Source organism: Artemia franciscana, unplaced genomic scaffold, assembly GCF_032884065.1.
Source record: "Artemia franciscana unplaced genomic scaffold, ASM3288406v1 Scaffold_1012, whole genome shotgun sequence".
In the NCBI taxonomy this organism is placed as follows: domain Eukaryota; kingdom Metazoa; phylum Arthropoda; class Branchiopoda; order Anostraca; family Artemiidae; genus Artemia; species Artemia franciscana.
Window position 1 is genome coordinate 92,620 of NW_027062722.1, and position 25,322 is coordinate 117,941.

Sequence of the window (25,322 nt, forward strand, 5' to 3'; positions counted from 1 at the left end):
CAGAAAAATATTTTGCCTATTTTTAAGATTTGACGAAAAGCAGAAAGTGGGGGAGGGGAGCATGGGGCTATGAAAAAGTTCTTAGGGAATCGAATTAACATTTGAGCTACTAATTCTGTGCTTTCTCCGAGCTGCATTACTTTATATTGGGACGATTCTTATGGGTTGATTTTTGGCGGAGGTGAATATCCTACGTATATTTCGAATATCCATGTATATTTTACATGGAGGGAAAACACCAGTCCCAATATTTCATACTAGACAGTATTTTTCTAAAAATGTCCTTAAGTTTTTGTCCTTAAAATCGAAAACCTTATGTATTCTAGGAATCAGATCATGAAGAAATTTTTGGATCCAAAGGATTTTCATTTTTGACGAAATGAGAAAAAATTTCAATGGCATTATAATAATCCTAAGAATTAGCTAATAGCCTTTGAGAAAAAGTTGAGAATTTTGCAATTACTATCATAATTCTGGTTCGGTAAATAAATACATTTGAGACCAATGAATCCAAGTATGTAAGTATGTTGTCACTCTGAAGTAGGCTACAGCTGCAGGCTTGATACATTGTCATATGTTCTAGATTGAAGATTAAATATAAAAAATTGACAAACAAAAATAACAAGAATAAGGAGTGACATTGACTCTTAAGTTTAACAGAAATTAGTACGCATATTAGGGGGTTGATCTTTCCTCAAAACCTCGCTCTTTACGCTGAAGTTTATAGCTCTATAAAAAAAATTCTTATTGTTCTAATTAAACAGATCTTTTGTTACATATGTTACGAATCTTATGTTGGCAAATAGAAATCCTGTAACATATTTTTTGAACGTTTCAGTAATATATATTAATATTCACTGTAATATATAGTAATACATAGATGAACAGTATCTTTTATATAAGCATTACATTACATTACATTAGAACTTAAGTTTAACATAAATTAATACGTATATGAGAGGGGTTGCTCTTTCCTCAACACCTCGCTCTTTAAACATCTGTTTACGAGGTTATTATATCCCACCTGACCCCACCCCTTGGGAAATGGCACAAAAAGTGCTATTTTAGTGTCATATGACAAATGCAGAGATTGAGAATCATAAAAAGCACGTAGATATGCAAAAACGGCTTGTAAATGAGCTTTTAAGCATCTATCTATGGTATTCTGGTAACCCACCAGTCCTGGAAAAAGAAAAGAAAAAACAACATACATATCACTGCTACCCCCGCAAAAAAGCGATTTTCCTTGTTGTTCAAGGTGAAGGACTGTAATTTTCTTTTACAGGGCTTTAGACCTTGCTGACTCCTATGGTGTATTTTTCATTTTTAACCCTTTTGTGGTTTCAGGCTTTTGTTTCAAATCACTATACACTTTTCGCTTTTGATTTTGCTTTTAAGATGCATCGAAATAAAAGTTACCATCTCTGAATCAGTGCCAGATGGCAATTTTTTCCGACCAGAAAGATTCTTGACATTTTTTCCAAAACACGTCTCTTAAACTTTGGTTCTTAAGGGCTGTGGTTCACTCTTTACTTGGTTGCAGCTACTGCTGCAACCATGAACAAAGTAAATCATAGGAAATTTCAGTATTTTTAAATCTAGCTTCTTTGTGTATTATAGTATTTTAGGCACTAGTTCTTTGCGTACGTACTTAATCAGGTGTGAACCAAGGAAGCTTTTTAAAAAGGTAGTGGTAGACAAAACATTGATTGAAATATGAAACATACTGGATATAAACAGGAAAGACCACACAATCAAAGAATTCAGGTGGACGGGAAGGGATCAAAAAATGTTATTTTTCTTTTCAGTTGTTCTAACTGATAAGAGAAACTTAACTCTAACTAGAATCTTAACTAGAAAAGTAACTCTAACTAGAAATTTGAATTTCCAGTCTAATAAGGTAGGTAGGTAGGTAGGTAGGTATGCGTTTATTCCATCAAATTAAAATTACTAAAATTGCACTTACAATCAATAATATGCTGCTCAATTTAGGGACCTAAAATGTCCCTGTTCAGCAGCAAAACTACAACAAATAAATGATAACTATTCATTCAAAATTAAAATTCAAAAAATACAAAAAAAAACAGACGAAACACTATACAATCTCTAAACAGCCATCTCTCATCATAAAAAAAGAAAGAAAGAAAAGGAATAAAAATTTAACCAATATGATTTATAATTTATTCAAAAAATAATTTTTTATTCTTACTTTAAATAACATAAGGTTTTCAGAACACCCAACACTCTCTGGAATGGAGTTTCAAATAACAACACCTACATGTTTAATCATAAGCCCAGATCACGTTTTATGCCTGATTTCACAAGTCAACTGATCAGAGCTCCTAGTATAATAATCGTGATAATTTGAGTTATATCGATAAGAACTTCTAAAATATTGAGGAGACAATCCATTTAAAACCTGTTATACAAAAATTAAAATCTGTTGAGATTTAATAGAATCGATTTTCAAAATATCTAAATCTCTAAAACTATCTCTAGTACTACCACACGCAAGATACTCACCCAAACTTCTAATTACCTTATTCTGCATAATCTGGACCCTTTTTCATGACTAGAAAAATTGCTTGCATACAATGAACAACTATACACTAAATAAGGATGGACAATTGAATAATAAATTGCTTTCAGGACATGTAAAGGAAAAAAAATATTGAATCTTTTTAAAATACCGACTCCGCGAGCCAATTTTGAAGATAAAACTTTGCAATGATGAATCCAACTAAAATTTACATCAAAATAAAATCCTAAAAATCTACATTGAAAAACCTGACTAATGGAAACACCTTGTAAAAGAATACTATGACAGTTATTTACAACTTTACCAATACGACTAAATAACATATAATTAGTCTTCTCAGTAGTCACTGCAAGAAAACTATGCTTTGTGAACTAGGATAAATTCTCCAAGGCTACATTAGTTATCTCTATAAGATCTTCGACAGATTCCCCAATCACTGTAAGCCCTGTGTCATCTGAGAATTATGTAACTACGGCACCAGGAATGTAAAAACGCATTGTATCCATGTATATAAGAAAGAGTAAAGGTCCTAATGCCGAACCTTGGGGCACTCCACAATTCACATTGAAGGGTTTCCCTACCACATCATCTATCATAACTTTGATGGACCTACCTTGCAAATCTAAACACTTCTCATGGACTCCCAAACAAGCTAGCCTACTTAATAAAAGATTAAAATCAACGGTATCAAATGCTTTTTTAAAATCTATGAACACAGTAAGAGGGATAAGATTCCTTTCTAGGGCACTATTAACGCACTCCATTGGATGGTATGCCGCATGAACAGTTGAATGTTTAGTTCTGAAACCGAACTGTGACTCACTTAATATTCATAGCTTGTCTAAATATTCATACAGCTGTCGATGTACTATATCTCGTATATCTTTGAGAATAGTGGTAACAAGCTTTTAGGTCGATAGTTTGTCATATCTTGCTTATTGCCTAATTTGAACAGTGGTAGAACCTTTGCTTGCTTAAGCGCTTTAGGGAAGTGGCCGAATTTTAGTGACAGGTTAACGAGGTAGAGAAGACAAGGTAGTAGATACACTGAAACTACTTCGAATGCTTTCAGATTTAAACCGTCAATACCAGGAGCACTTGACTTTAAATTTTTCACAATTTTTGTTAATTCTTTAATTGATGCTTTTTCAAATTGAAATTTATGATGATCACCTCGATTATCTTCAAAGAGCGTGTCACTTTTCGCTTGGTCTCCGTGAGAAGTGTCTTTCCTGATTCTACTTCCAATACCAGAGAAGAATTTACCAAACTCGCCAGCAATCTGCTGCTTATCAGTGACTGTAACACCCTCGACAGTGATAGCATTTATGAGGCCATAATGTTTACCTGTGCCTTAAATCACGCTATCAATGGTCTGCCAAGTGCCCCGCATATCACCTTTTTGTTCATTAAATTTTTCGATGTAATATTTTTTTTTGAACGTCTTAACTTATTCACTAGATTTCTTTGACGAATATATTCATTTTTACTTTCTTCAGATGAGTCATTTAAACTTTTAAAGAAGCAAGCGTTACGAGCATTTGTAGCTTCACCAACTTCCTCATCAATCCAGGGTTTTCCGGGTATATCTTCTTCTTTTTTCCTAGTAAGTTTCAAGGGACAAGCAGACTCGAATATCGGAGCAATTATCCCAAGAAAGTTGTCAAGGGCACGCGAGGGATCCGGTTCTTCATACACTTTCTCCCACGATATTACACTTATTTGTTGACGGAATTCATGTAAATTTGCCGGCCGAAGATCTCTTATAAGTTTACGCCTAGACTTTTCGTAAGTCGGACTCCGTTGCTTTATCGTACATGAAACAGGAATATGATCAGATCCCGGATGGATCATGATATCACAATAAGAATCAGGAACTAAATTTGAAGGGAGAAACACATTATCAATAAGAGTAGCAGAATGTTCAGTTATTCTAGAATGAAGGCGATTCATTTGAAAATAACCATGCGATAAGATCAAGTTAAAAAACTTAAAATTACAGCTATTCAAACATAACAAATCAAAATTAAAATCACCCATGATTATGCATTCATTTTTTACAGACAGAAATTTACATAAATAATCTTCAAATAAATCAAGGAACTCAACCGAGGGAGTGCTAGGTGGTTTATAAACCAAACAAATTACTATCTTTTTATTCTCAACAAATACAATTTCCACAAAAAAAATTTCCACCTTCCCTACAATCCAAAGTCATAAATCATCCCTTTCTTCAAATTTTATTCCATTTTTCAACAAAAAAGACAAACCTCCTTGTCTCATCCGATTTCTAACCTTCGAAATCATTTGGTAACCAGGAAAAATGTATGACGAGAGACAGTTGTCCACAATTAAAAACGTTTCACAAATACCTAATACATCAATACTACTATTCATAGCAGACAAAAAATTTTCAATATCCTCAGACGATGATGTAACATTGCAATTCCATTCAGACACACAAAACTCTTATTTTCTTTCCGTATTGGAAATTCAAATGATACATACTGACTTTTTGTTACTGGCTCAGGGCATTTTACAACACTATCTTGAGCAATTTTACACTCTAAAATTTCATTAACATCTAAAGCATCATTTTCTAATTCATCCAACCGATCCTTCTGGTGTAACGGCAAAACTATTTATCAAGAAATAAGAACAATATAAACTGTACCGATTCCTATTGAAAAAAAATATATATATATACTTCTAACGGATGCAACTGAGAAAAATATGTTTTGAGTGGTAGGGGATTCTAGTTGCCTTCTGATCAGTTTGACTTTTAAGCAGGCATTAGAACATTTGATTTCTAATCCAATGAGCCCGATTCAAAGTTTATATGACCACCATTTAGTAAAAACCATATATGTCCCGGTCCATAACTTGCAACCCTTGACCTGAGGGCTGAGAGGTGTTGTCATCTTCAAAGATACATTTGCCCGTTTTTCATAAGCGCAGAACAGAGAATTTCTACCTCAAAATTTTTAATTGGATGTATTTGGGGAAATGATGGACAAAGGAGAAGGGGTTCGACAGACCTTCAATCCCTTTTTAATATCAGAAGTGCACTAGACATTGCAATTTCAAATCAAAAGGACTCTTGTCCGAAATTTCTACGACAATTCTTTCTTTATGTATTGCCCTACTTAAAAAAAAAAAAAAAAAAAAAAAAAAAAAAAAAAAAAAAAAAAATCAGCACACTGTTGCCTCTGATTCTAGCTTATGATAAACAACTAATGAACATCACCTCGAACACACTTACCAACGTTAAAAATTTTGAAACACAAATTTCAAAGTTTACATTTCACAAAAAATATTTTCATTTACTCAATTAAAATTTAGAAAATAGAACTTATTGGTGTGTATCTGACGTAATAATGAACATTTCTAATTGTCTTTTTAAAATGGAAGGTGTTTCATTTCTGGCTCTAGCTATTAAAAACAAAAGTGATTATAGGCAAAAACTTCTTTTTGTCAATTTAAGGCTTAATAAACTTCAATAGTCAGCGTTTGAAAATCATTTTTATTTGTAATATAAGGGTCTTCTTAGCCAAACACCTTACGCATTCAACCTATGAGCCGTTTCAGTAAAATTTTAGAAGCTCTTAAGGTGACTCAGACACCTTACCTTAGATTTTAGTTTCATAATTTTCTTCCGTTTTGCAAAATATTTTCTCCACCTTCCTTCCTGGCAAAGCAACTCAAAAATTGTCCGTCAGTTTAAAACTGCTGACCCAAGTGTTTCAGTAGCTAGATTAATAGCTCAACACATATATTAATATAAACACAGAGATTAATAGCTAAACACAATTAAAACAGGGAATATGACTGGTATTCTGTACTATTCCAGTACTCTGTGCTTCTTTTTATGTTGTTGTTGTTTGTTTGTTTGTTTTCCTTTTTTTCTCTATCTCTTTTGCTCCGTCTTGTTCAAGACTTTGTATTTTGTATATCTGTGACATGACCTTAAGGCGTGCCGTAATTTTAAAATTTTATTACTAATTTATGGTTTATTTTCTTGCTATTAGTTCCCGAGTGCAAAAGTTGAACCATCCCTTGTCATCGGTATTGGCCCAGTAGTTAAGATGTTTTTGCTGTGTTTTTTTTTTTAAGTGTTTGTCTTAGCGCTCAGTGTGTATTTCGTTTTTTTCTTTTATTAGTTGCTCTGTCTTTTGCTTTTTTTATATGACAGGTTTTTCAATAAATAATAATAATAGAAAGAATAGATTCATGACGTCCGAAAATATTTTCTGGCAACATTTTTGTTCAGATATCTTCAGTACTTTTTATTTGATCACACATTTTTATAGCACTAGAAAATAATCTCGATCACTCAATAAAATTTTATATAATTTTTAAGAAATAATGATTTAATGACAGTTTAAGCAATAAATTTAGCTTTGAGTTATTTTGATTGATACTCTATTCATGTTATATACATTCGTTTCAGCTTGATGGGAATTTAATTAACAAAATATTTTGCTGATTTGTTGATTTAAAATATCACTTCAATAGATTGAATTTGAAGAAAAATTCATAATCTTCCATTTAAATTTTCTATGGTTAGAATTGAAATAGAATTAAGTCATAAAATAATTCTACACATATAAATATAGATGATTTATTTTTGTTCTTGTTGTTGAGAAATATGTTTCAGAATGCGTGATTTTCGTTTTTGTTTTTCAGAATAGCTCGACAAACATGGACCTTTAAAGCCTTTAAGGGGAGGTAACTTTGTTCTTGTTTTGGATAATATACTGGAACAAATTTTCCTTTATGGTTGTTTTGTTGTTTGGGGTTTGACCCGTTCGTCCTTTATGGTTTTGCTACTATATTTTGTGTTAACTTGGTGTAAAATAACTTTTATTTTTCAGCTACAATATTGTTGCTGAAGTAAAGATCGTCCAACCAAGACACATTCAGGCTCTATACAGTTTGATCTAAATTAGCTAGGTCAAACAAGACATATTATTTTATTGCTATTAGAACATGGAAACTAGTCGACATTAAGATGGGGATAAATATTGACAGATTCGTTGGAGATGTTGACTCAAATTTCGTCTGTTCAATATGCAATGACGTCCTAGAGGATCCTCTACAGGTTTGGATTTATAAATATTAGATGGTTAGCTAATAAAAGACCTTCAGCTGGAAAGAAATCTAACCGATGTTGAAAGAAACACTGAACTAAAAGAAAAAATTCAAGCAATGTCATTGACAGTGCAAAACTGCTGCTTAAGTAAATAGCGGTGTGGGCACAATGTGTTATTTTATTATTTCCTTGAGGATGATCCCCTTCCAAACCTAGAGCCCTTAGGGCTAGGGTTGTAAGTGAATCCTTGGGGCATATAAAGTATATATATATAAAAAGGCTGATCTTATTAGTTTCCGGCTCATTGGATTGGTACTAGAGGTACTAGTGCCCTTTTTAAGATTCAGAGTGATCCGAGGGTAGATACTTCCCCCCCCCCAAAACCTCGTATTTTTCTGAAATGCATCTGATAGAAATTTAAATATGACGATTTGTTGTCGTAGAAACTTCGAAAAATACTCATTCGATTGGAAATTGAAAGGGTTATTTTTAATAGTCGAAAGGGATTGGAGGGCAGCAAACCCCTCTCCCAAGCGTTCTATTTTCCCAAAAATAACGAATCAAAATTTTGAGATAGCAATCTTTTCAACGTAAATTGAAAAGTCTGAAATTAGGTTTTTGAGAATATCCCCCCCACAGCCCTCAGGGTAAGGGTTCCCAAAATATATCTGACATAAATTTTGAGACAGCTATTTGTTACCGTAAAAACTTCAAAAAGGCTTAGTCGACGGAAAATTGCAAGGGATAGTGTTATTTTTAATCTTCTAAAGTGATTTTAGGGCACGTAAACCTCTTCCACACCCACCATTTCCCCAAACACATCCAATCCAAATTTTGAGACAGCTATTTTTTCAAAATAATATAGCCATATATGTTTGAGGATGACAACCCCCAGACCCTTCAGTGCAAGTGCTGTAAGTTATAGCATGAGGGCATGTAAGGTATCATAGGCAGCACAATTGCGCTGTCTAAGTAAAGAGTGATATGGGAACAATATATTTTTTCTTTTTTTTAGACCTGGGCGCTTTGCACCAAATGAGATATCGTGGTAACTTCGAAAGGGCCTCCTTCGATTGGAAATTGAAAGGACTAGTTCCCCTTTTAATAGTAAAAAGTGATTGGAGGGCGGGCAACTAACACCTCTCCCTTTCCCATCAGTTTCCCAAACAAATTCAATGAAATTTCTTAGATAGCCATTTTGTTCAACGTAATTGAAAGGACTGAAAATTTGTCTTTGAGGATGACAACCCACCAGCCCTTAGGGCAAGAGTTGAGATATTTTGTGGGGGTAAAATAAGGCATATATAGATAAGGTGATCGCAAAAACGTAGGACGGGACTCGTTGGATTGGTAATAAGAAGTTCTAGTGCCATTTTTTGATTCAGAGTGAATGGAGAGGTGGATAACTCCCGCCTCCGAACCTTTTATTTTCCCGATGTGATCTGACAGAAATTTTGAGATTGCCATTTGTTGTCGTAGAAACTTCAAAAAAGGCTCATTTGTTTGGAAACTAAAAAGGCTATCGCTCTTTTTACTTGTCAAAAGTGACTGGAGGGCAACCATCTCCCAATACTCATCAATTTAAAACAAAAATCGGATCAAAATTACTAGATTGCTGTTTTATTCGGTATAGTTGAAAGGTATGGAAATTATGTTTAACAACCCCATACCTTCTTAAGATTAGAATATAACTTGTAATTTACTGAAAAATAAGGCTTTTGATTTTCAGTTTAATGCACTCATACTGATGTATATTTTCCCTAAAGGTTTGAAAATTTTTCATATGTTAAAGTTAAAAATATTAAAAAATTTTAATTATATTTATTTAAATTCAAATCATACAATAAATAACCGAGTGAATAAATAACTCAAAATTATTAAAAATTAACATAAGCCTGCCTGGAAACCCCCATGCTATCTCAAGACCAGATCATAGTTTGCACGTAACTGAAAACAAAATACTTTTAAAATGTTTCCACTTTGTTTTTACTTGTTTAAAATGTTCTTACTAGATATATGAAGTGGGAAGTCCTCCTCCTTGCACTTCAATGACAGCTCGAGTATCTGGTGCCATTTTTTAAAGTAACAAGAGACTGGAGGTTAGGCAGCACTTCTCTCAAGCTCATTTATTTTCTAAATGCATCCAGTTGAAATTTTGAAATAATCGTTTTGTTCAGAGTGGAACGGTGCAGCAGGTATGCTTTTTACAGATAATCAACGGTCGCAGATGTCAACCATCGCAAGCATGTCATCAATCATTGTCAACCATCAGGCATGTCAAGCATGTCAAGCATCGCATTACAAGCATGTCAAGCATCTCAACCATCGCAATTGTGCGATTTGCCCATTATGCCTTAAAACTAAATGTTACTTTAAAATAAATCAAAAGGCGTTGTTTTTATGATTGTCAATAAGACATCTCAGCAATATAACGAAAACGAATGAGGGCATTAAGTTGAAACATTTAGGTCCAACACTATACCTACTTCTGAGACAAAATACGTTTGAAATGTTTTCACTTTTCTTACTTTCACAAATGAAAAATTGTCAAAACCTTTAGGAAGAAATGTCAGTATTTAAATTAAACGGACAATCCACGGTCATTTATTTGTTTGTTTTTCTTTTCAGTAAAGCGCAAATTATGTTCTGGTCTTGAGAAGGCATAATAGTTATCATCCCTACTCATGTTAATATTTGCTCGTTTTGAGTTTCATAAAACTTTAAGGAAGAAATGCCAGTATATTTAAATTAAACTGGCAATCCACTGTCATTTGTTTGTTTATTTTTTCAGTAAAGCGCAAATTGTGTTCTGAAGCTGAAAAGGCATAGGGGTTATCAGCCATACTCATGTTAGTTTTTACTTGTTTTGAGTCTGACTCGTAAATTTATTGTAACTTGTGTTCGTTTTGAGTTTAATTTATTTATTGATAATTATTTGAGGTAGTTTTGCGCTTGGAAGATTATTTGACATTATTTCTGCTCATTCATGGCTTAATGGAGCTCTTTGCTCTTTTTTGAAAAACTTGTCTTGTGGAAAAAGCTTTTAACATTAATCATGCGAAATATCAATTCGAATTATACCAATTTTAATGTATTTTTTTTCTTATTTAAACTCTTTAAGCCAAGGATGATAATTTGTTGAAATGCCAAAAACTATGAACGCTGATTTACTGTAATTGAGTTTTAGTTTGTTGAGCCACAGCCACTTCCCAATCTTGGCCATATTTATCCGATAGCGTCTGAAACAGCTCTTGTTCAGACCTTCCTGCCACTGTATATGAAAGGTCACAGCGAATAATATTAGATTTTTTACTCGTTTAGGGGTCTAACTTCAAATCTTGGATACAAGTTAGAAATCAAATTAGAAATATCATTATTGTATGTAGAAAAAAGTAACGAGCCAAGGGGAGATCCTTGGGGAGCCCCACATGTAGTTTGAAAATCATGAGACTGCGTACCATTTACTTTTAAAAACAAGTATCTGTTACTCAAACATGAAGATATTAAATATATGATACTACCTCTCACTCCATAATTCTCCAATGTCTTCAATAAAATTCTTCGGTTAACTGTGTAAAAGGCTTTCAAAATGTCTAAGAATACTGTAGCGACCATCATCTAACTATACAAGGCACAATCAACCAAAGTCTTCAAAATTGCAATGTGTGTTCAGTTGAATATTTCTTTCTGAACACTGATTACTAAAAAAAATTCTTTTCCTCTAAATACTGTTCGATTCAAACATAAATCTATTTTTAAGAAATTCTAGAAAATATAGGTAGAAGAAATATCGGTTTGAAATTATTGTAATCATCTTGGTCACTACCTTTATACAATGGCACAATTCTCGCTCTTTTAAAAATATCCGGAAACTTTCCATCTTTGAAACACCCATTTACCATTTCCACAAATATGTGTAAAATAGATGGCAAAATGGCCTTAACAAGACTTTGAGATACCAATTCAGATCCTGGAGTGCCGTTTTTCTTGTCGTTTACATATTCTGTCACTTCAAGAACGTTGGTTTTCTGTGATAGGAAGCTTGTATCACTTGAAGGAGGCAAATATTTCTCATATGTTCTTTCTTCAAAGCGTTTCTCAATCAATGCTCTTATTTTTATTCAAACTTTGAAAAATAATGGATCATTTAATTTAAAACTTGGTGATGGTTAGTGTTACCAACAAATTGTGGCAATGGTAAATTTTTATCACCAATAACCAATAGAATAATTCTCCAACTCTTTGCAGAGGAACCCTTAGCCTCTTCAAACTGCTTTGTAAAATAGCCGCTTTGCCTTTCTTAATAATTTGTTAAATGCAATATTGTATTTCTTATATATATATATATATATATATATATATATATATATATATCTCGGTCCAAGTCATTGTTACATAAAACACATTTTCTGTATAATCAATGTATTTTTTCAATAGAACTATTCAGACTCTATGTTATCCAAGGCTTTTGTTGCTTTTCTTATGCATATTTCACGAAGAATACCAGTGATTTTGCTATACCATTCACTAAATTTCTCACCAAAAGTGGTAAACTGGATTAAAAAGGACCAATCAGACCTGCTCAATACTTTCCGAAACTTCAGGACACCACCTTTCATAAAAATCTGCTGATTAAAACTATTACGATTAATTGAACCATTATAAGAAGCTTTAATATCACAACAACCGATAATCACATAATGATCTGACACGTCATTGATGATTACTTTTGGCCTACTAAATGTCTTATTGACAAATATACTATCAATTAAACTAGCAGTATTCTCCGTTACTCTCGTGCAAACATATTCAAAACATATATGAAACTATTCATTAAATCACAAGAGCTTTGGCAAGTTTTATCCTTCGTTTGCTTCAAACCAATATTAAAATCACCCATAAAACTGCATACTTTTGAAGGAGGCAATTTATACACAATAACCTCGAAAAAATTATCTTGTGTCTGGGTTCCAACCTCCAATACCGAAGTCTCACACATCATATCAACATATTGCCATAAATTTTCTCTTACCTTAGCTTTGAAGCCCGACAGTATATTGACAAACATACTATTAATTAAACTAGAGGTATTCTCCGTTACTCTCGTGCAAACATTAATAGTAGGAAACATACTAAAACTATTCATTAAATCGCAAGAGCTTTGGCAAGTTTTATCATTCGTTTGCATCAAACCAATATTAAAATCACCCATAAAACTGCATAATTTTGAAGGAGGCAACTTATGCACAATAACCTCGAAAAAATTATCTTGTGTCTGGGTTCCAACCTCCAATACCAAAGTCTCACACATCATATCAACATATTGCCATAAATTTTCTCTTACCTTAGCTTTGAAGCCCGATCTAACGTAAACCGTCAACCCACCATGCTTAGATACGCTTCTATTCCTCCTAAAAAAACTATGAGACAAAATATTTAATAGTCTTTCATTTTCAGCACTTAAACAAGTTTCAGTCACATTATAACACAACTCCGATAAATAATCATAAGAACTATTCAGCCTTTGATGATTTAAATGAAAAAGCACTAAATGATCTTGTCAATTCAAATCCGAAACAATCATTAATTCACAAACAAAAATATACTTTGACGGCTCATTTACACCTTTAATGCCTTAAAAAATTGCCTCCTCCCAATCATTACGCAGAATTTCATTAATTTCTTCATAAAATTTCACAGAATTTCTCTCAAGCAGTTCAATTTTATCCTTAAGTTGTATCACAATCATTTTTACCCCTACCTACATACCCTGAACCCATACCTGTATACCTCCTCATATGTTACAAATAATAACAAAAAAATTCATAAATATAGTCAGTCAGCAAAAGCTCCTGTTGGCACAAAAAATAACAACAATATAATAAAAAGACACAATATTTGTGGTTGCAGAGGTTCCCATTATATAAGTCACTAATATTATTTTTATTTCATCAAGATTTTGAGCATGTTTTAGAACTGCCATTTCAGCTCCTTGTTTTCCATAGCAACCTTTATCAGACTTTTTTCAGACTTAAGATCAGCTGTTGTGTAGTTGGGTACCTCATGAATCCCAAGGCCTGACAAAATTATATTATCAACAATCGCCTTAGCGTTTCCAGTGTCATTTACTGTCACGTTTCATACTAGAAAATATCAGTTTCTTTCTTTCCAGCTTCATCATTTTATGCTTTACGCTAGATAGGTGTGATTTCAGAAAAGAATTTTCATCAACAAACAATGAAATGTGGCTCTTCAAACCTTTGGTTTCTATATCAAGGCTAGTCACTTTAGGATCAATACTTTCCACCTCCAATTTCGATGCCAATATAGATTCTTTGATCTTAGAAATTCTTTTTTCTAGTCCTCCAAAAGTAGCTTTCAGTTCATTTAACGTAGTTGAACTTTCATTAACAGTCTGTAAAACTAGATTCAAACTATCAGCTAGCGATTTCAATTAGATTTATTCCATAGGACTGGATGTAAGAAAAGACTCGTCAGATTTTCCTTTTTCCTCTTTCCTTTCATAATACAAAATATTAATTGACTCCAAGAAAAATAAACTGTAGCATAATTCGTAAAACTCCGTCAATTACTTACTTGAAGCAAACTAGCAATAGCAATAACAGCTATTTCACATCCAGAATAGGGAGCAATAAGCAGGCACTATTGGTATTTGAAATGTTCACTGAATAAATGCTATTTCACAACTACTTTACTTGACTTTCTGGTCCTTTTTAAAATCATATTGGAAAATGCACCTTTCTCCTCCGTGGGATATTTCTCTATTTCCCTTGAAAACTTTCTACTGTATTAAATGTATTAAAAATTATATCACCGAAAAATATGATTTCGAACAATTCCTAGTTAAACATTTTCTTCACTTTAATTTTTAAAAACATGTTTTTATTCAACTTCGCATCTTGTTTCAAATGATGAAGGGAATCCCCTCCTCTTCAGGGAAGATTTTCTCTGCAATATTCTTAAACAAATCTTACGTTCTTGTCTTTAAAAGTCCCATGACAAAAAAATTACTTCCGCAAAAAATCCCCCTCCCCCAACACGGAAATAAAAAAATTCGATCGACGCTCAAAATTCCCTGGATAAGTCCTTGTGAACGTTCTCACGGCAGGTAAAATTGAACAGTCAGAGACTAAACTTCTCCCCACCGGTTCCAATTTTTTTTCATTAAAAATTCTCATCGTGGAAAATCTCCAAATATTAACAATTCTTCTGGGAAAATATTGGCATATTTACTAATAAAAATTCTGTATTCAGACAGTAATTAAATTGCATAACATACAGTATTTTTACAAATGGTTGTGAGTGGTATACTATCTTCAGATCGATAGATTTTGGACTTTTGAACAATGCTGAACCTAATGCCCATGTCAAAATTTTGTTCGAATACCCTATTGGGCAAAGGTTTTTTGTAAAATGGGTTCTCGCACTTCTAGGACCATTAGTTTGAGAGAATTGCTGAGTGTCAGACAAATTTTCTCGCTTATAGCTTTTAATATATTATAGGTTTAACTACACAGCTACTGATAAGAAGTCATTGGGACTCTTAAACTATATATTTTATATTCCAGCAATTTGGAACTCTTTGGGCTATGTGTGTAAATTCATAGGTTAAAATACGATAATATTTTTTATAATAAACCATTTATGTTGTGTATACATAAACATAATTGTACGAATAGCTGGGAAAATTCTAAACCAAGAAAACAAATATATATTATTAAACGTACTATGAGTAATTTTAACTAGATAATTCTTGTGTTTATATTTCAGGCTCCTAAATGCGAACATTCTTTTTGTAAACTTTGTATATTGACGTGGTTGAACACAAATCATTCGTGTCCACTTGACAGAAAAAAATTAACCGTAGTTGATTTGAGGCCTGTGTCAAGGATTTTGCGATCTTTACTTTTGAGGTATTTGGTTTTTTCTTTTGTGTAGAACCTGACAGCTCATTTGAATTTAAAATGAAAGCCATGGGCATATACGTTCAATCAGAGGTTTTTCTTATTTTTCAGAGATGCTTAAAGTATAAAGAAACAGTTTAATTTGTGGTATAAAACCGGAAGTTTTTAGCAGTTTTTCAAAAACCTAGGTTTGATGGATTGGATTATAGATGAATTTAAAAGGAACTGAAAGTTTCATTTAAAAAAATATTGTTAAGAGCTAGAATAACTTTTTTTTGATTAATAAAAACAATTCTCCACAAAATGAGTTTTTCAAAGAAAACTAAAGAGGTCTATTAAACCAAAACGAGAAGAAATAAAGTCAAATAATCTTCCAAACTTAAAACTACCATAAACAGCCATCAATAAATAAATAAAACTCAAAATGAATAGGAATTACAATAGATAACCGAGTCTCATTCAAAACAGGCAACAGTTAATATGAGGAGGACTGACTACCCCCTCCCACCACTTCTGAAGACTAGATCATGATTTATAATCTGCTAAAAACAATCCTTTTCGATGTTCCTATTTCTTATAATATCAAAAAGCAAATATCATAACCTAAATTCCTAAAACACAAATGAATGTGGGTTAGTTTTTAATGTACAGGTACTTCATTTATTACTTAAAGTCTTAATGAATTTTGGTTATTAAGTCAAAATCATTTATTATTTATTTTACTTTTAGTAAAATGCAATTTATGTTCGGGTAATCAAAATGTATTGGTAGTGCCAGTCCTATTTATGTTTTTTTCTGGTCGTTCTGAGTTTGACTCTGTTATTCATAGTAATTTTTGCTCGTTTTGGGCTTAGTCATTTATTGATGGTTATTTTTGATAATTTTACCCTTGGAAAATCATTATCAAGTTGCAAGTTTTCCCGAGTACTTCATCCAGTTTTCCTGAAAAAAATTTGCCAAAAATTGTTTTCTCAAAGAGCTCTCTGTATAGAAGAAAATATTTCAACATTCTCTAAAATTTTTGCCTTTTTAGCTTCAGTGGCAGTACATCCATTTGTAATATCAGTAGCAGTACAATCAGCAGAAGCTGTATCTTTGAAGCAGTTGCAGTAACAGTAATCTTAATAGAAGCAGCATCGTAGTTTAGCATAAGTAGTAGTTTAGTAGCAGTAGAAGTAGTAAATTATAAATTCAAATATTACTTTTTTGTTAGTCCAACATCTCCCACATCAAGACTGTAAATTTCAACTTTAGACACTAGGTTGTTTTTGGGGATATTACTGATACATCATATTGACAAATTGTATGCAGACGGTATATTGAGATTCACTTCAACCCCGCTCCTTAATATTCCCAGAAAATTTCACCTTCATACACTTAGCAATGGTTATAACAGTGGTAACAGTAATTCATATAATGGTAGCAACCTGTTTTTCAGGCGGTCTTTAGCTCCCCCTGTAAATTTTCCAATTATATTTGAATTTTCACAGAGTTACTCACCGTGTGGGATACTCAGGGCCCTTTTTTAACACATAACTTAGGAACAAGCCTTGTTTATAAGAACTGTTCATCTGTAAACATGTGGCTTATAATTTTGTATGATAAGGTGGTTCCATGAGTTAGTATTGATTCTTACAATGAATAACAACTTCACCACTTCTATATGGTCCTATTGCAACTGAACTAAGGGTAACTGAACCCCATGCAACCTAACCCCTGCAACCAGTAGTATAGTCTCAGACACCAGGGAAGGGACAAAAATCTCTAAAGATTATAGCCTGAACCTTATTGCACGTAACATAAGCCTCATTTACATACTCCAACAGGCAAAAAATTGATATAGTACAAGAGACATATAGTTTGTATACATACATGAGCACATATTCTATTCGTAGAAAAAACCATTTGCAATGGCATGATTATTTGCATCAAGATTCTTCTGAATGAGAGATTTTTATTAGTGCTCATCTAGTGCTTGCATTGTAATGAATAAGCGAAGTCAAGATAAACCTTTATAAGTAATTACTTTCAAATTAGTCATCAAATGTATTCATGAAGCCTTGCTCATAGAAACATCAAAACCCAGTTTTTTATCGCACAAATTTTAAAAAAACACAAGTTCCTAGATAACTATTCAACAAATAGTTGTAAGCTAACCCGTATCTGAAATTACTTCCGAGTGTTTAGCTCTTATTCAGCAATTATATCATGGGGGTTTATACTTTAACAGCTAACAGCGAATGCTAATCTGGCGGAATCCGCTTCTTAGTCCCTTGGTAAGGGGAGGGGCTGGCAAAGATAAAAGCAAACATTTTCACCCTTTTGTCTCAGACAAAACAGCAAAATTTTTAGAAGATAGTACACATCCCCCATGATACACGAAGATACAGTAAGTAAAATAAGACAGCACTCAACCCCTAAGGTCCAAACCAGGGACACTGATCTTCGTTTCTTCGCAGTTAGGCCAGGAACTTCAATATGGGGATGGGAGGATCATCTTAAGTAAAATTGAGCAATGGCTACCACTCCTTCTCCCTAGTCTGTCCACTAGAGCTCAATGTTGTTTAACCGCAGTGCTTTGACTTTTAAATCAAGTGTTTTTGGAATAGAGTTGAAGGTGTCGTCTTCTCTGCTGCCCTATTTGGTGCTTGATCAGAAGATATTCGCAAAAATAAAGGGTAAATGGGGAGTAAATCCCCCCACTCGTATATTGATTTAAAACACTTTTCATATACATGCACACTCACAAAAGACAATCTTCTTACATTCCCCTTTATAATTACTTTTTGGTGACGTAATTTAAATATAGGTCATGTTGCATTTTGGGTTATTTTCACCCTTTTTTATAGGAGTCAAAATTTAGTTATTTTTAACCTTGAGATATAATTTTTATTGCTGTTATATAATTGAAAACGCAGGACTTAAATTAAAAGCTGTTACCGGGAAACACAAAGATACTCTGGCCTTTATAATCCTTAATGGAAGTTACCCACCTCCCCTATTGTTTGTGGTAATTGCTATCTCTGGTTTTACTTAATTATTCATTGTAAATTTTGCTCGTTTTGATTCTTAGAAAGATTTGCTCGTTTGGCATTTCTATTAGATTTTACTTCAAATTATTTTATGACTATTTTTACTCGGTACAACTACTGCTGCTACTACTGCTACTACTACTACTACCAATACTACTAATACTAGTACTACTACTACCTTCTACTATTAATAATACTACTACTGCTACTACTATAAGGCCTTTTTGAGTTGACATAATATTTGTTTGGCAAAGGATGGGGTTAAGCATTGGAAATTTTCCAAACAACCTTAATAATAAACAGAATATTATTGATCCCCGCGTTTCTTTGCAATGGATGGTGGCCAACGATTTCAGGATCAGAAGGATTCATAGAGCCCTCCAATTTTATCAAAAGTTGTACATGAAACCTCTCATTGACACTTTTGTTGGTGAATTTTTAGAAGCAAAAAAAAGGTTGAAGAGAAATCTTTTGGCTCATTTAAATCAAGCCTTTGGTAAAATGTGTGAGAGTCTGTGCAATAGGATCCGTTGTGACGTTCTCACTGACCCAAAAGAATGTGCTCAAATCGTTTCCCATTCAAACTTTACATCGATTATCATTATAGACTCCACCATGGTCTTTTTGCATAGGAGAATAAAAGAAATGTTATTTGAATAAAAGCATTGCTGGAGGTAGCGCAATTTTAGAAATCTCCAAAAAAGATTTTTGAATTTTTACAATGTGTGTAAGTTTCAGTATCCAGAGAAGGGACAATTTCAAGTGTTATTGAGACACTTATTTGCTCTGGTTAAAATTTAAAGCTGACAATCTATTGAATGATGTGAAAACTGGTGAAAATTTTAGCTCTCACACGAATTTTACCAACTGGGACGAGTCTATTTATTGGAGCTAGTGAAGTACCAGACCCCAAATACTATCGTATCTAAAATCCATGACAGGCAGCGATTTGATATCCCACGGTGTGCTTGAGGATCCGAAGGGTTATAGAAACTCTGTGTAGAGAAGTTTAATTCTAAGTTCTAAAGTAACGGTGATTTAATCTTTAAAATTAAAAACTACAGAGTTAGAGTAGAAAAACTGCCATAGAAGCCATATCAGAAAAGGGTTATGCATGTGAGGGTGTTGGAAGGCTACTATCCTATCGGACCTACCTCAATCCAGATTGATATTTATGTCTTCAATATAGACAAGGTCTTGGTCTCGGTCTTGAAAAAAATCCTTTAAATTAAATAGTAGGCGGGAGATGGAAGAATTTTCTTAGCTTTATTTTTTTGTGTAAGCAGGGCAGACTTATTGTTGTTGTTGCTGTCGTATTTTCAATGTATTTTTACAAACTTTGAAATTATTTTACCCCTGTGCCTGCAGCCGGCCTGGAGATAGGGGATGTGGTTTTCAGCTAGCCACCACCAGAGGCCGCCACACCCTCGAGGGTAACGGGCTTTTCTAAGAGTTTTTTTTTAAGTGTAATATTGTCTGTGTCGATACAAAAGGATATGCATTTATTATAAAATAAAAGAAAAACATATATTGTTCTAATTTTTTGTTCTTGAACATCGCAGTAATAACAAAAATTTAACAGTTCAAAATAGGGATGAAGCATTTTAATAGACAGTGAAACAACATAAAGTTTTTTAAATGGATATTTGAGACACATATACAGTGTCCATCATCAGCAGAAAAACTAAATGACATTAAAAAAATAAGCAAAATTTATACCCAACAAACTAATTGTATATAGTTTATTGCTCTTAATTTTTTAAATGTAACAGTGGAAGCAAATCTCCTTGAACTTTTCGGTTCCAATTTATTAGATTTATCTGACATATTGGGTGGACCGAGAACAAAGCTTGTCAGTGAAATGACATTTATTTTATTCAACCTCAGTAAACTATTATAAATTGATATCCAATTAAAATTCACCTGTATCTCTATTTATTGCATTATTCTTGAATATTTTTCTTTTTAATTCAATTGTTTCCCTGAAAATGTTTTTTAAACCTTAATCCATAGAAATTAAAGAAAATTTCTCAAACAAAATAAAATGATCTGGATAATTATAAATATGTTCAGATAGAGCCGACATAAAATCTTCAGGTTTGGAATTTTGCTTTGAGGACGATGTAATAGAATTATTATGTTGCAGCAATCTCATTTTCAAATTCTGGTTAGTACATCCCAAATAAAAGCTTCCAAAAGTATATTGGATTTTATAAGCCCCACTTTGCTGCTCTACAGAAGTTTGATCGTTTCCAGAACTTAAAATACTAGCTAAGTATACTACCTCTCAAAGCTACCTTTAAGCCATTATTTTGTTTAACTCTTTTAAATTTTTCACTCAGCCCTGGAACATATGGTAAAGAACAAAAATATATTTCTTTTCTGTTATTTCAAGGATATAATTAAAAGTTCTAGAAATTTCTTCCTTCTTTTACAAAAAGTCTGGTCAATTAACTAACCTGGGTAATGGTTACTTATTAAAACTTCTTTTAACAACAATAATTCCTCCTCTATAAATTTTGGAGAGCAAATTCTAAAAATGTGGTCAGTTAAGGATATAATTAAACCAATTTTTACTTGGTGAGCGTGACCGGTGAAAAATGACAACAATCTATTATTATAAGAAGGTATTCTGTAAATTTTAAAATCCAGACTATTTTCATTTTTTTAAAGTGAAACATCTAGAAAAGGAAGTTTCTTATCGTCTTCTTATTCTGTTGTAAATTTTAAATTACCCCGCCAAAAGTCAAGATGTTATAAAAACCCTTTAATTCCTCCTCCCCATAATTCCACACTGAAATTATTTCATCCATTTATCACCCCCTCCCTAATTTATACAAAAAATATGATTCTAACGCTATAGTTTTTATGTTTTTTACAAAACAATTTGTAATAAAGGACTTAACGGGGGCCCCATGGGCAAACCATTTATGTGGTCGAAAAAACCCCTAAATTGAAAAAAATAAGAGAGCGTATTGAAAAAGATTACTATATTCATAATTACACTGACTTCCAAAACTGTTTTACCACCAATTAAGTCCAAATTTTTTTATATCTTTCTTTCAAAAAGATTTTCTGCGGCTTTTACCTCAATATTTGTATACATTGATACTATGTCGAAACTTGAGATTATAGAATTTGAAGAACTTCCCACTTCTTTTAGTTTTTTCATAAGTTCTGTCGAATGGTTAATGTAAGAATTTTTGTCGGCATGAGTGGCTTACATAATGACAATAACCAAATGCTAGGAGCACTAGTTGGTGATTTTGTACTTGCAACAATGGTCGTAATGGCAGGTTTGGCTTATCTATCTTTGGAAGTCCATATAATTTAGGGTACAAAAAAGTTCTTGGTAAGCATTTGTAGTAAAGTTGAGGTTTAATCTTCCCTGCGTTTTTCAAACTCTTTAACTTGTTCTTAAGCTTCTTTGTGTACGAGTCAGTTAGGTCAAAAGAATGTTTTTTGTACGTTTTTTCATCTTTCAGTAAAACGTTTAATTTCAAATCGTAGTCCTTAGTATACATTACCACAGATGTGTTATCCCTGCCTGCTTTTTTAATAATGATAGATTAATCCCTTCTTAAACTATTAAGAATCACTATGTCTTTGATAGAATTGTTAGGGATGTGTAGATGTAAAGCAAAATTTGACAGAGTTTTCACTGTAGAAGCTCATACTAGGGCGACATCTTTGAATAGGATGGGGTTTCTGTGTAAAGATGTTTCTATTAAAGAAATTATTTCTACTACTTGGAATTTATTAGTTTTAAAGAAAAATTTTGGAATTTTTTCCAATACGGACATTTTTTGTTTTAATTTTAAGGTCCTTGATGAAAAATTAACTACACCTGTTCCAAGAGCTAAGGAAGGTATTACAATTTCATTTTCAGATAATTTTGAAAAAAAATTAAACAATCTTTCTCTGGAAAGGTGAAAGTCATGATCGAAATGATTTCTTGTTGTCTGTTGAATAAAACAAAAATCACATATATATATATCATTTTCCAGGAAAATTTTGTCTTTCATTAATAAAGACCTTTTTCTCTTTTTATTTTTAATCAAATGATTTAAAGTCCTGAAATGTAGACCTCGTTCGAACTCTTCTCCTTTAAAACTGGCTAAACGTAAATTGAATTTTATTGAGGGTGGCAAAATCCTTTTCTTCTTCCATTGATGAAGAAAATCTCGTTGATTTATAACAATTGCGTGTCTCTTATGGGTGTTAATACATCTAGACACCACCTTGGTCACATTATATCTATAAGCTTTGACGTAGATAACTTCGAAGACCCCACTGCTTTTTTATGACGAAAATACAACATTTCAAAAAAGAATAAAACCCATTAATAGACAGTGAAACAAATATAAAACTTTTAGCTGGATATTTTAGACACATGTCGATCACGTGTCGATCACCAGCAGTAAAACTAAAACACATTAATAAAGAAAACAAAATTTATGCCCAATAAACTAATTACAAATAGTTTATTGCTCTTATTTTTTCAATGCAATTGCAGAAGCGAATCTCCTTGACCTTTTGGTTCCGGTTCATTAGATTTATCTGACATTTCAGGTGGACAGAGGTCAAAGCTCTTAGGTGAAATGATATTTACTTCATTTGACTTCAGTAAAATATCATAAATTAAATTTAATCCAAATTCAAATGTATCTCTGCTCAAGGAATTATTCTTTAATGAGTTTTTTTTCAATTTTATTCTTTTTCCTGAAATTTTGCTTTAAACCTTGGTCCTTAGAAAATCAAAGAAACATTCTGAAACAAAATAAAACGATTTGGATTATTATAAATATGTTTCGATAGATCCAACTTGAAATCTACAGGTTTGGAATTTTAAGGGCGATAATATAGAATCATACTGTTGCAGTAATCTCATTTTGATAATTTTGGTTAGTACGTCCCATAGAATCAGTTCCACAAGTACATGGGACTTTATAAATCCCACTTTGTTGCTCTACGGAAGTTTGATCCTTTCCAGAATTTAGAAAACTAGCCAAAGTATTACTACCCCTTAAAATTTCATTTAAACCATTATTTTATCAAATTCTTTCATGTTTTTCACTCTGCCCTGGAACATATGGTAAAGAACAAAAAATATTTATCTTTTTTGTTGTATCCTGGCCATGATTAAAAAATTCTAGAAATTTGTTCCTTCTTTTCCTAAAAGTCTAGTCAATTAACAAACCTCGGTAATGCCAATTGAAATTTCTTTTAACAACAAAAATTCCTCCTAAATGAATTTTCGAGAAATGATTCTAAAAATACAGTTGGTTAAGGAAATGATTTAATCAATTTTTACTTGTCGAGCATAACCGGAGACGAATGACAAATATCTATTATTGTTAGTAGGTTTTCTGTAAATTTTAGAATCCATACTATTTTCCTTTTTTAAATGTAGAAAATCCAGAAAAGAAAGTTTCTTATCCTCTTCTATTCCATTTTAAATCTTAAATCACCTTCCAAAAAATTAATATACACTAGAAAGCTTCTTAATTCCTCCTCCCCATAATTCCATACTGAAATTATGTCATCCATATATCTCCTCCAAAACTTGCGTTTAAAAAAATATGGATCTAAGGCTATTGTTTCAATATTTTCTACAAAACAATTTGTTAATAGAGTAATTGAAGGGACCCCCATGGGTAAGCAATTTAATTGTTCAAAAAACCCCACTGAATTGAAAAAAAAAATGTTTTTCATCTTTCAGTTAAATGTTTAATTTTGAATCGAAGTCCTTGATATCCTCTACCATTAAAGTGTTAACCTTGTCTGCTTTTGTAATTGAAATAGATTCACCCCTTGTATAATTATTAAGAATCGTTACATCTTTGATAGAATTGCTAGGGATTTCTGATTTTAAAGCAAACTTTGACAGTGTTTTCACTGTAGAAGTTCTTAGTAGGCTAACATCTTTGATTCGGGTGGGGCTTCTGTGTAAAGATGTTTCTATTGAATAGATGATTTATTCTACTGGAACTTTTACAAAAACCTTACTACAAATGCATAGAAGTTCCTTCTGCCCTAAATTATAGGGACTTCCAAAGATACATAAGCCAAACTTGCCATTACAACCAACTGTTGCACGTACAAAGTCACCATAAAGTGCTCTTAACAATTGATTAGTATCATTATGTAAACCAGTCATGTTGAAAAAATTTCTTACATTAAGAATTCGTCAGAACTTGTGAGAAAACTAAAAAAAGTGGAAATTTTTTAAAATTCTATAATCTCAAGTTTCGATGTAGCATCATTGTGTACGAATATTGATGTAAAGGCCAAAGATAATGTTCTTGAAAGAAATACATTGAGAGATTTGGACTTATTTAGTGGTGAAACAGTTTTGGAAGTCGGTGTAACTAGGAGTTTAGCTAGATTGTGCATTACGTTCTGTTATTTTTTTCAATTCGGAGGTTTTTTTCAAACAAGTAAATTGTTTACACATTGGGGCCCCTTTAAGTCCTTTATTAGCCAATTGTTTTGTAGAAAATATTGAATAAATAGCGTTAGATTCTTATTTTTTAAAACACAAATTTTGGGAGAGATATATTGATGACATAATTTCAATATGGAATTATGGGGAGGAGGAACTAAAAAGTTTCTTAGAATATATAAATTTTTGGAGAGGTGATTTAAAATTTACAATAGAATAAGGAGAGAACAAGAAACTTCCTTTTCTGGAATGTACTACTATTCAAAAATGAAAACTGTCTCAGAGAACC

The 25,322-nt window shown here is 32.5% G+C and overlaps 1 protein-coding gene across 1 annotated transcript in view; it reads left to right on the forward strand.

Annotated features, from left to right (window-relative positions):
• Positions 1–451: 451 nt before the first annotated feature.
• Positions 452–25,322, forward strand: part of LOC136042277 (E3 ubiquitin-protein ligase NRDP1-like) — a 77,541-nt gene continuing 52,670 nt past the window's right edge. Inside the window, exons 1-2 of the mRNA XM_065727230.1 lie at positions 452–7,640; positions 15,423–15,565. Coding sequence (XP_065583302.1) covers positions 7,551–7,640; positions 15,423–15,565 — 233 coding nt within the window. The 5' untranslated portion in view covers positions 452–7,550. The remainder of the gene's footprint in view (positions 7,641–15,422; positions 15,566–25,322) is intronic.